Here is a 12,663-nt window from a genome sequence, read left to right on the forward strand (position 1 = left end):
ACAACAGTACAAACTTTTCCTTTTTATATAATAGTAGAGATATATATATGTATGCATATAGCCAAGGAATGTACGGTTAGAGAGAATAGGGACATTCTGTAACGGCGCACCCTCTTCGTACTCCGCACGCGTACCCTCCATACACGAAAACTGATCGGCACGCGCGAAGGGGGGGGTGTGTGTAGATCGGAAGCCAATTAATAACCACGCCCCCGTTCTCCCCGGTACACCTGGCTTGAATAACCCTGCTGAAACATAACTGCGCGCAGCGTGATATACTCGCGCCATGGGGCTCGCTTGTCAGCGACGGGACCCCATAAACTCCCGGCCGCGTGATAACGGGGTTAACTAGCGGTTACCTTGTTATTTCGATGCGATCTCCGAGAGATCGTAACGAGGCGTCGTTCGGGGACCGTAGCCGGGTACCGTCACGATAATTATGCCGGATATCCCGAGGACCCTGATTACAAAGCTAATCTTTTAAACAATCTTCTAAAAAATGCGGATTTCAAGGCTTAAAATTGTATAAAATGCGGATGCAAGGCTTAAAATTGTATAAAATTTCGAAAAAGTCAATCGTCGTTTAGATTCTTACGCGTTCTCGTGCAACGTATATGAACGTACTTTCGTTCTTCAATCGATAATCGTAGATCGGAATTGTACTTATTTCAACTACTTTCCAATTCAACTTGAGATTTGTATTTTCCTTTTCAATCCGGGCATGACTGTTCGATAATTGAAAGTAAGTGCGGTCGATCGATCCGCTCGATCGAAAAGGATTCGTCACTTACCTTGTAGATCTCGTCGACAAGCCTGGTGAGCTCCTCGGTCTCCATAATGAAAACTCCGCTTTTCCCGGCTTCACGAGATGCTCATATTTTCCCGTCTTCCCGAGACCGGATCTCACGTGGCCGTCCTGCTTTCCCGTGCTCGATCACGACGCACGTTCGATATTATCGCGGTCTCCCGATCTAAAAGGAGAAAAACCGAACAGCGATGATTAGACGGTCACGTAATTCCACGGATGTTCATTAAAATAAACATATGTCTATACAAGTCGATTTAATAAAATTACCATAAATTATGAGTCTCTCTCTTGAACATCGTCGATCGTATTTTTCACACTGACGATAACGAAATAAGTAACAGCAAATAAAATACTATCACAATATACAATAATGTTAATAATATTCAATATTATTGTAATCAAACTACTAATTAATATTTGATAATATGCGAATCCACGACTTATACTAAATTTTCAAATACGCAAATCTGCGAATTCTTTTGCAGGTCTTTGACTTCATCGGCATTTCTCTCTGCGTATCCACCTAGCTATTTATCTATTACTACGTTTTTATGATAATGATCGCTAATAGAAAAGCGCATTCCTCACTCGATTGTGACCAGTCGGCTGGAATCTCGAAACGCCGCTTAGGCTAAGCACAGGCTAGGCATTACTCATACATGGAACAGGAGAGGTCACGTTTCCCAAGTACTTTCATTCCGCAAGGACACCCGGTATGCGCGAGCGGCTACGAGAGAGCCGCATAACTTCGCCGCTTTTATCTCCCGACGCGGATCTATGGGCCGCGCGTTAAAGTTGTTCACGGATCGGCGATCGAGGAGAGCGAGCTGAATCTTTCGTTAACTGCATACAAAAATATAATTATACAAATTTCGCGCATCGATAGATTTGCAGTAATTATTTCTTTCTCACGTAAACCTGCACCTGAATAAAAATCACCAACGTAAAATACACAAATATATATATATATATATATATATATATATATATATATATATATATACCTATATTTAATTATCGCAAGTGTTACGGATGATTCGATAACGCATTAATCTCTACGCGCGTGTCGCTGACAGGAAATAAACGGATCTTTACTCAACGGATTGCCTGAAAAATTGAGAGAGAAAAAAATATCTCCGAACTTATGATATATTAAAGAGCAATTCGCACGCGTGCGTTTTACGCGTAATTTGTAACACTCGTAAAATCGCATGTATTTTAGCAAGGTACATTTGAACGCCAAAGGTAAACGCCGCAAATAATTGCAATTGTACGCAACGCGCGACGTTGACGTCACGACGAAAACGAGCGGCAATTGTGTGTCACGTGCGAAATACGAAAGAGTGAACTGGCGATTGCAAACGAAATATCAATCGCCGCGACTCTGCGGGCGTGTGTAACATAATAGACCGATTAATAATAAAGCGACTGCTCGACTCACCGTGCCCGGTCGAGCGTGCTTAATTAATAAATTGACGTTTCATAAATTAATCCGCGCGACTCCGAATTCACAAAGTTCACCGGGCTGTTTAAACTTTATCAATAATCCCAATGGGCCGAGTAATTTGTCAGTTTGCTGCGCATTATTTTTCACGTTTTTATATTAAATTGGTATCGATTATAGAGAAAGAAAGAAAGAGGGAAGAATATTTTTAGTCTGGGTCAAATTAAGAAATACGTAATTTTCAATTAAATTTCGCCAAATAAATTCCGAAAAAATAAAGAGCGAATGAAAGTTCCGGGAACACGGCGGGATGTTCCGAATTATCAATCCATTCGAAATGTGTAATCAAACGATATCGTGATTCGATGAACGAAATGTTGCGAATAACGGCGGAGGTGCTCGTTTGATTTGTTAAATCGCGTCGATTGATGCGGCGCGCCGCGCGCGCGAGCGGTTTCGATCGCGATCTCAATACGGAGCAGAAGATTCGATTAAACGATGAAAGCGCCGCAAAATTCAACGCGGCCTATCGAAAACGCGCGCTTTACTCCTCATTCTCTCTTCCTCCCTCCCTCCCTTTTTGCCCTTCCCCCTCTCTCACTCTCTCTCGTCCGCGAATTTCGCCGACGCAAGTTCGCAAACGCTCGCTCACCCCGAAAGCTTTCAAGCGAATTAAATTCTCTCGAATCGTTTACGATAAAATGTTTCCCTTTAATCTCTCTAATCACCGACGCGCTCTGCAAACTTTCGCGAATTTAACAGGCGGACGTGACTAGGGACGCTTTAAAATATCGATACCTCACGCTCACGCTCGATTACTAATATCAAAGTATCGGTGCCCGATACTTCTTGGCGACGAAAATTCGAAATAAGCGGCTGCGGAAGGATAAAACAAACAAAAAAATAGTCATAAATAAATCAGGATAGTAAACGAAACGTATGACACACACACACACACACACTCTCTCCAAATCTCATAGAGTGGTTTCACTATTAATATATTGAAGTGATTGCGATATTCATTCCAAAAGAGAGGTTTGTCACTCTAATTTGAGTGATACGATCTTACTCTAAAGCTATAGTAAACCACGATTCACTAAAGATCGACTGATAAATGACTCTAACAGAGTAAAATTTTCTTATACTCAAAATTGTAGAGTGACATAATTTATTCCTATGAACACACTGATCTACTGCACTCGAAAAGAATGCCTTTTCACTCAAATGGAGTGAATGGCGATTTCACCCCAACTTGTAGAGCGCAATTTTACTGTTTTTCTTAGAGTGGCGAATCACTCAAAGTGCACAAGCTCAATTTTCACTTTTCGTTGCACTTGCATTTTACTCACTTTTGAGTGATATATCACTCTTTGATTCTTAGAGAGAAAGAGCGCGCGCGCGCGCGCGCACACACACACACACACACACACACACACACACACGCACACACACACACACACGCGCGCGCGCGCGCGCGCGCCTACACATCTAGCTTGTTGAATTACATTTATTGAAATAGGTAATAATAACGAAATTAATTAATAATGTGTAAAATAATATATCAATATTATACGAATGACTCTCTAATATACATATACGTATTACTCTCTAATATACGTATACGTATTAGTTATAAATTATGTTAATTTAATAATTAATTGTATTATTTATAAGCACACCGGTAGAAAGTCAAACAGAGTAATGGATAAATACACGCTTGTTAAATATAAATACTCTTGGCAATAATCATTGTTTGTCGAAATCGCGTTTAAAACCGCCAGCTCGAATAACGCGCTATCAATCACGTGCATCGGTGCATCGAACTTGCACCGCGTTACTTTCTTCATTACGAGATCCGCATTGTTACATCACTGGCGTGAATATGTTTATTAAAGCGGTCGACAACCCGTACCCTCCCGCGCCTCTTTCATTTTCCTCTCCTCATCTTCCTCCAACTCCCCCTCCTACTCCGGAATTTAATTCCGCTTTCTCCGAGCTGACTTATCGAAACGATATTTGCATAAACTATCCAAGCTACAAACAGAAGCGTAATACTGCCAAGGAGTAATTTATTAAGGAATATATAGCTAATTAGATCAGATTAGATAATTCTTTAATGTTGTAATAAATAAAAATAATAGTTATATTTCTAATAACAAGGCGACTGTCAAACTTCATATAAATAAACCAAGCAAGTAACATTTACTTCGCCAAAAATTATAATTAATCAAATTAACAGTTAAGACTTTAACGACCCAACTGGCTATAATAATCGTCATAACAATACGACCATTGGTTTGGTCAGATAATCGCCAAGACGTTTCGACCATGGATTTTGATCCTTCTGAATTGATGTAATTTTGATTATAAGCGTCTTATATTATAAGCTTATATTATAAGCGTCTTGATTATAAGCGTCTTATAGTCTTATATTATGTTTTTTTTCTTTTTAGTCTAGATCCCTTCCCTAAACCCTCTTTGTTTTTACTTTTTTCTTCGCAGACAATTTTTTTCCACTTTAAGTTATATTTTTCTCTCTTAAATTTATGTATATATAGAGATATATATTTATTTTTCCAGCGCATCGCGCGGATGTACTCTCCGCTGACCCGCCATTTTTGGCTCACTTTCATTTTTTTAATTATTTTTTCTAATTTTGTATCACATTGCATTTTGGCACTCAAGTCAGGTAGTACAACCCTTTTATTTACTCTCATTTTGATAAAAATTTATACATTGTTTTTGATTTTAAAGAAGTTTCAATTTTTCTACATCATAAATGCCTGTATATGTTTTTCTAATTTTCGCAAATTTTGAGATATTGGGCTATTTTTTTTGTTTCTCGTTGGAGGAGGAAAATGCCTAATGCATACCCTAAGGCCGGTCCTTAGGGTTATTATGCCGAGCTCGCACCGGCTAAAAATCTCCAGTTTTAAGAAAATACGTCCATTACTAAAAAATTAAACTCCTCGTCGCCATCCCCGAAAATTTAGAAAAATTTTGGAACCGGTTTCCAAAACATCAGTTATGAAAAATTATACACATCATCGCCATCCTCGAAAAATTAGAAAAATTGAATGAATAGTCAGAAAAATTTTAGCACCTGCAGTTTTCAAAAAATCGATACATTAATCAAAAATTAAACCCATATGAAAAATTCTACATATTATCGCCATCTCCAAAAAATTAGAAAAATTTTGGCACCGGTTTCAAAATAATCGATCCATGGTAATTATGAATTTTAGGGGAGGCACCTCCGATGACCTTGACATATGTTGTCAAGGTCACCCTTCTAAGTGACCTTCAAAAAGTTTTAGCCTGTGCTCGTTTTTTATTAAAAAGTTATAAACAAAAAAAGTTTGAAAAATGTAGCAGTTATTTTGAGTACTAATAGACATAAATGACTGATATTTATGTGGAAATAGTACATGTATGAACGAAGGAAAATTATTTAAAGCAGTGAATTGTTGGTATATTGAAAAGTATATATACAATTGTATATGTTAGAAAGCATAAATATAAAGTATTCCCTGCTTTAACCATAATTGTGTGATTATAATTGTAAATATTGTTTATTAAATGCGTGGGCATATTCTATAAGCTCGATCGAAAGAAAATAAACAATAACATATATACTCTTAGTTTCTAGTCAGATGTATTATTTTCAGTGAGTTCAGTGAGAATACTTTATATTTATGTTTTCTAACATATACAATTGTCTTAATATACCAACTATTCTCTGCTTTAAATAACTTTTCTTTTAATATACCAACAATTCACTGCTTTAAATCATTTTCCTTCGTTCATACATGTACTATTTCCACATAAATATCAGTCATTTATGTCTATATAAGCATCAAAATTGTTATATCAATTTAAAAGGACCAATGGTCCTTTCCATGGTCGAAACGTTTTGGCGATTAATCTGACCAAAACCATTAGTCACATTGATTGTCATGACGATTATTATAACCAGTTGGGTCAATGAAAAAGTCTTAACTGTTAATTTCATATAAATAATTTAAAACATCTGACATTTTTTTTTAAATTTTGAGAAATATAAATTTAAAATAAAATATATTTTTAAGTATATACAAATTAATAAAATTGTATTATATATATTATATATATCTCATAAATACATCGAATGTTATCTTTATTCATTATCAAGATATCCATATTTAATTATTAAAAAAGTTTAAAATTATCTCATTCCCTGATCTAATTTTCTATCTACTCCTGAATCGATCATTCCACGGCGTTTATTACATCCGTTTATTAAAAAGAGTTTTTTTGCTCTATTTTATGGATCAGCGATTCTGAAACTTATTGGTCCGCAATGTTAAAAGAAAAAGGAAAGAAACATAAAGTGGCAGACAAATCAATATACGTCGGTTAACATAACGCCTTACCATGCACCGCCTACGTGCCGCAGGTGTAATCGGGAGTTCCTGCCTGCAGGACATCGAAACCGTTCTTCAACCGTTACGGCAGAGCCGGGCAGAACGGCATTCCTTGGCAGTCGCGATTTCAATACGATCTCGTGAATGAATCCCAGTAATCCTCTATGGGCACGTCCAGGGAATTTCGCGAAAACTCGTGGATCTCACGTCGAATAACGGAATCGTGCCCGGCGAGGACCTCTTACGCTGGCAAATTAAAAACGATCAAAAACATGATTTCGAGATATTTCGCACTTGAAATTTTACGCGTATCATAATTCTCATTTCTCTTCTTCCGTTGTTGATTATCGAAGGGTTTGACATGACAAATTTGCGGTCTTGTGGGAATGTCGCCGGAAGATATGTATATAACGTCCGTCCTCTTTCCAATACACATATACATATCTTATACAGAGGCGTATTAATGATGATAACGCGCGTGCAATATCGGAAACGAGTTTATTAGCGACGCAGTATTTTTCCTTTTTCAAGGCCAGCGAAACGAGGAGGGAAGCTTATAGAACTAGTTCTATAAACGGGATTCCACGAGCTGTAAATTGGAGCGAAAGAAGCGCACACGCACCTCCAAAGCAGTCATTTTATCTCTTTCTTCTCTCCGCGAGAACTAAAACACATCCTTGACTTTCAAAGTCCTTCCCCCCTCTCAACCCCCTCTCCACTTATCCTCTTCCTGTTTCCATTCCCTTCCTCTCTTACATCGTAGCTTTAATTATCGCCTCAAAGAGCTCCGCCCTTTGCTTTATTTATCCATCGATGACGTTCCCTTATCCCGCGCCATCAAAGAAATCCTCAGGGACGTTAATTAACCTTCGAACGCAAAAAAACGGGACTGCAAAAACGAATATGGGTACGCATATTCATTGCAATAATGAAAGGAAGGAAACTATTCTTTAACTCCTTTCATCGTGCGCCATATCATTTTGCTTCCGACAAAGTAGAATCTCGATAGCTCCTATTTCAAGAGGGGTACGTAATCGCATGTAGCTTACTTTCATGTAGCAATACATTATACATTTAATTTTCAAACGTAAATAAATTAAAATTTCGCTCAAAGTATTAAATTAATCTCATTAAAAGAATTGAAATAAATTACAAAGTAATGAGAAAGATCCGGAGAAAGATTTTTATAAATCAATAATACTTCATGTATCATATCATATAATTTATATATTCAATTTCCGAACGTAAATAAATTGAGTGTGTAACGTTAATTTCGCTCAAGGTATTAAATTAATCTTATTAAAAAAACTAAAATAAATTGAAAAGTAATGAGAAAGATACAAATTCGCAGAGAAAGTTTTTTATAAATCAATAATCCACAATTTCTACAGCAAAATTCAAAAAATATGCAAGCGTTTTATATGTGTTTTAAATAAATAATAATAATATCGGCCATTACATATTTCGGTTAGTTGAGCTTCAATATACATATAACTAGCTGTTTACATTTCAGTTCGTATCTTAGATATTGGTTAAACCCGCGGCGGGATATATTCGTGAATTGTAGCGACTGAGCGGCTCTAAAATCGCACATTTAGTGACGTTTACATATCGCAAACGAAGGATACGACAAGAACGTACGATACGACGAGGACGACGATAGGCGAGCGGGTCAAAGAGAAGGAAATTTGCATCGTGACGGAAATCATACGCAGTAAAGAGTTAACAACGAATTACGAGCTGCAATGGACCCCGGTGTCGACTCGTGAATTATCTGTCGGGACATAAATTCCGATTTGCAGCTGACATTCGGTACCGTTCAATACTCGGCCTCACGCTTATACATTTCACTCCTTTTTTCTCTTTCTCTCTCTTTTTTTACCGCTCCGATAATGGCGAAATGGGCCAGCCATTTTGCGCGTTCGACTTAAGAGACGCGATGAAATAGAAGAGATGAAAAAAAAGAAGAAAAGCGGGAAAGAACGAGGTAGAAAATCCGAGGGAAGAGTTCCATCGGCGACGCGGAATCGCTCGCGGATGATTTCCGTCGATGAAATATTCATAATTTAATATGTCTCTCTTCCAGTCGTCGTCTCCTCTTTTCCCTCTCTTATTTGGGCGGGACAGTCGTCGCTCGAGATGAAATATTCATCCTCGAGATGACGATGATGTCGGTCCGAGAAAATGCGCCACGCGTCATCGATTTCCTCGCGAGTAATCCAAGCGGAGTCCTCAATGCAACGCGCGGTTTTACGATTCTTCCAATCTTTTCCAACCTTTTAATTCTTCTACTCGATCTGCGAACTAATATCCCGTTTTCTGTTTCAATCGGGATTTTTCGCGAACGTAATTCCCTTTTGTGTTACGCAATCTCTCTTCCTTTTGTATTTTAATTTTACAATTTCTCTTACCTTAGGGAAATAACGAGTAACTTTCTTGATATTTCCAAGAACCCATCTCCGAGATATTTTTCCGTGCGATTTACATTTTACGCAATTTTCAATTCTTCGATGTATCTCGCGGAAATATGTATTTCCGTATTTCTGTACTCGTTAGTTTCGCAGCGCCAGCATGACTTCGCAAATATCCGGCCATCGACGAGCTCCTTCGTCAACGTAAGATATTTCGTGCGTAAACTTCACGTACATACAATTCGTTCACATTTTACAGAACTCTTAAATTCAGCACGTATTTTTTCGGGCATTTATCCAAGAGAAAAGCATAGGGAAAAAAAGGAGACACACGTACAGAGTACAATAGACTAAAGAAAAGAAAAGAGAGAGAAAGAAAGAGAGAGAGAGAGAGAGAGAGAGAGAGAGAGAGAGAGAGAGAGAGAGAGAGAAACAAGGAAAGAGAAGGGGAAAAGGGAGGAAGGAGAAAAGGGAAAAGGGAGGGATTTAGAGGGAGGGAGGGAGGGAGGGAAGGAGGGAGGGAGCTCTCTAGAGCTCTCTCGAGAGAGAGAGAGAGAGAGAGATCTCTCTCTCTCTCTCTCTCTCTCTCTCTCTCTCTCTCTCTCTCTCTCGCTCTCTCTCTCTCTCTCTCTCGAGGATCTCGCTATATCGTACCTGTTCTTTGTTGGGGAATTCAACAAGAATCATGATAGTTACAGTTTATGCGTATCAGATCTATTTTTTTCGCGTATAAATTAAAAATTGTCGCGATCAACTTAAATCTCTTATTATCAGACAACACGCATGTCTAAAAGACGTCATAAAAAATATCTTTAAAACGTCTTTCAAACATACATATCTAAAATATGTCTTAAATATATGTCTTTACAACGTGTTTTAGACATGCGTGTTGTCTGGGATATATAATCTCTCTTTTTTTTCTGTTGAATTATTGTAGCTTTTTCCGTTCTGGAATATTTTTTTACAACTGTGTGAAATTAAATTAAAACAATTCACCTCACGTTCTGCGCGCACGAGCGTTTTCCACTTCAATAACTCAGGACAAAATTGATACAGGAGCTCCAATCAGCGATCCCAATTTCTCGTATAATTACCTTACGGTATCGTAACCTACAGCGATGTTACAAAAAAAAAACCGTCGCCGAGCTCACGTATTCCAATGTTCGCGGAACATTTCGGTGTCACGTTCGCTCCGAGCGACCGTAATTTCCCCTGCTGGTCGGCTTACGCGAAGCTCACCTGAGATCCTACGTGCAGAGAGAGTCAGTGGATCAGAGATCACGGGTGGACGAGTATCGAACCACCGCGCCAGACGGAGGTAGGTGCTGCTCTCGGGAGAAGAGACGGTTCGGAGCGGAGCACCACGCGGACGAGCGTACGACACAGGGACGATCCGCTTGGCACGACGCGCGCGAGATTACTGACGCGGGACGCGGCCGCAAGAGCGGCGGAGCCGTTCGGCCGGCTCGGCGCGGCTCGACCCAACGGGGGGTAGGCACGCGCGTATCATACACTCTCAACCCATTAACCCTTTGTGTCTTCGAGGGAGAGAGAGAGAGAAAGAGTAGTTTAAATAATAATCTTCCCCGCAGCACTGCTCACCCCTACACGACTCCCGAACCCGTAGCGGAGTCCTTCCTTCGGAGGAAACGACGGGAGTTCGCGTGGAAATAAAGTCCCTTGCATTGTATAACTGTATACCCTTGCCCAAAGATATCCGAACTTTCGTAGGTGTGTCATGTTCATGGAGAGAGATAAAATTAAAATTCTGGTTATCCTTCGTGATCTCTTGCAACGAAAGTGTGTATTACGATAACGATGTTTGAACTTTTATGAGTAATGAAATTTTCTAAATGTTAACGTTTCTGAAATAAGTTTGTTATGTTTAGAACGCGTGGCGTTTGTTTTTTCTGTCGAAGAAAAAATGGCATTAATTTAATTTGACTCATTACTGATAGTTGTTATTCGAGAGACTTTAAAAAATCATCAATTTGAAGGGACCAATATTTTCGTGAAATTTTCTCGTTAATTCGTGAAAAGACAAATTTCATTATTTTAGTATATATTTCCATTGCAATACAAAAGTATGTAATAGAGATGTACATACAAACTATTCGAATTCGAATTTCTATTATTCGAATCCGAACTATTCGAATCTAGATGGCTCAAATACGAATCATACACATTGTCAATTTTATTTCCCATATTTATAATTTTATTTAAAATTATATTTCTCGTTAATAAGCAAAAGTATGATCATGTTAATAGGTACATTCAGTGAGTGCATTCAGTATTAACCGCACTGAGCGGCTAAGTAGCAGTCAAATTTATTTCTAATTTTTGACATGCGTTATCATAACCCTATCAATTTGTAAGTAAAAGTTTGAATATATGTAAATAGTTATTTGTGTAACAAGTGCGGGAAGTTGAGAATTGGACACGAGTGCGGAGTGGACGCACGAGCCGAAGGCGAGTGCGATCACCCGCACGAGTGTCCAATTCTCAACCCGCACGTGTTACACACCCTATTTTATATTACAAAGTGCGTGGAAAGTGGCCCATTATTGCGCGTGCGCCATCTGTGCGACGGATGGCCGAATCCACACACGAGTCGAAACAGTGCGGTAATGTTACATTACCGTGTGGAATTGGCTCGTGTGTGGAATTGGCCATTTGTCGCACAGATGGCGCGCGCGTAATGGGCCACTTTCCACGCACATGTGATATAAAATATAGTAAGCTATAAGTATTGATAATAAAATAAACTGTATTATTTTATTTTAATTTCTATGTATGTAATTGGTCCATTGGTGTCGCCTAATTGTTTCACTTACTGCGACATTAAATCTCTACTATTATACACTCGTACAAAAAAAATAGGGAACACTTCATGAACCCTAAAAATTAGTCTATTTTTAAACCGCTGTAAATCGGCAAAAAATTATCGTAAAAAAAATCTAAAAAAGCATTTTAAAGCTTGAAGTTTCAACTTCAACGCACTTTCGGTGGATTTTTAAAATTTTTTTATTTTCTCTGTTGTACGCCTTAAAAAAGAACACATTGTTTTGTTCCTTAAAATTAACTTATGTTTGACTACTTGAAACTCAATTAAAAAAATTTTTTTCAAAAAATTCAATTAACGTTTCATAAACTACACAATTTTACCTACAAAATGCTTTTTTTTGAAATTTTCCTACGATTTTTTTTGACCGATTTACACGACTTTGAAAAGCAAACCCTGTATTTTTTAGAAAAAATGACGTAACTCGATAAAAAATCATCGTAGAACAAACAAAAAAAAGCATTTTAAAGCTCAAAATGTCAGCTTTAACGTGGTATCGGTGACTATAAAAAATTTTTCTGTCTTCCTTGTTTGGTGCTAAAATTAAAAATGTTGATTTATTTCTTAAAATTACACATTTTTATATATATAACACTCTGCAGTTTGATGAAAAAAATTTTTTCACAAAATTCAATACAAATACCACAAACTGTAACATTTTACCTACAAAATGCTTTTTTTAAAATCTTCCTACGATTTTTTTTACCAATTTACACAATGTTGAAGTTAACCCTTTTTTTCTTGAAAAATGATAT

At 37.9% G+C, this 12,663-nt stretch overlaps 1 protein-coding gene across 2 annotated transcripts in view; it reads right to left on the bottom strand.

Annotated features, from left to right (window-relative positions):
* Irsp53 (Insulin receptor substrate 53 kDa) overlaps positions 1-10,491 on the bottom strand; it is a 132,586-nt gene extending 122,095 nt beyond the window's left edge. The window contains exons 1-2 of one of the 2 annotated variants that reach the window (XM_071792749.1): positions 10,306-10,491; positions 792-971 (exon numbers count right to left, since the gene is read on the bottom strand). In XM_071792749.1, coding sequence (XP_071648850.1) covers positions 792-836 — 45 coding nt within the window. In that variant the 5' untranslated portion in view covers positions 837-971; positions 10,306-10,491. Of the gene's footprint in view, positions 1-791; positions 972-6,664; positions 6,965-10,305 lie in introns of those variants that run through there. The other variant, XM_071792750.1, reaches the window with a different exon arrangement.
* Positions 10,492-12,663: the final 2,172 nt, after the last annotated feature.

This window comes from Temnothorax longispinosus, chromosome 11 (genome assembly GCF_030848805.1).
Source record: "Temnothorax longispinosus isolate EJ_2023e chromosome 11, Tlon_JGU_v1, whole genome shotgun sequence".
In the NCBI taxonomy this organism is placed as follows: domain Eukaryota; kingdom Metazoa; phylum Arthropoda; class Insecta; order Hymenoptera; family Formicidae; genus Temnothorax; species Temnothorax longispinosus.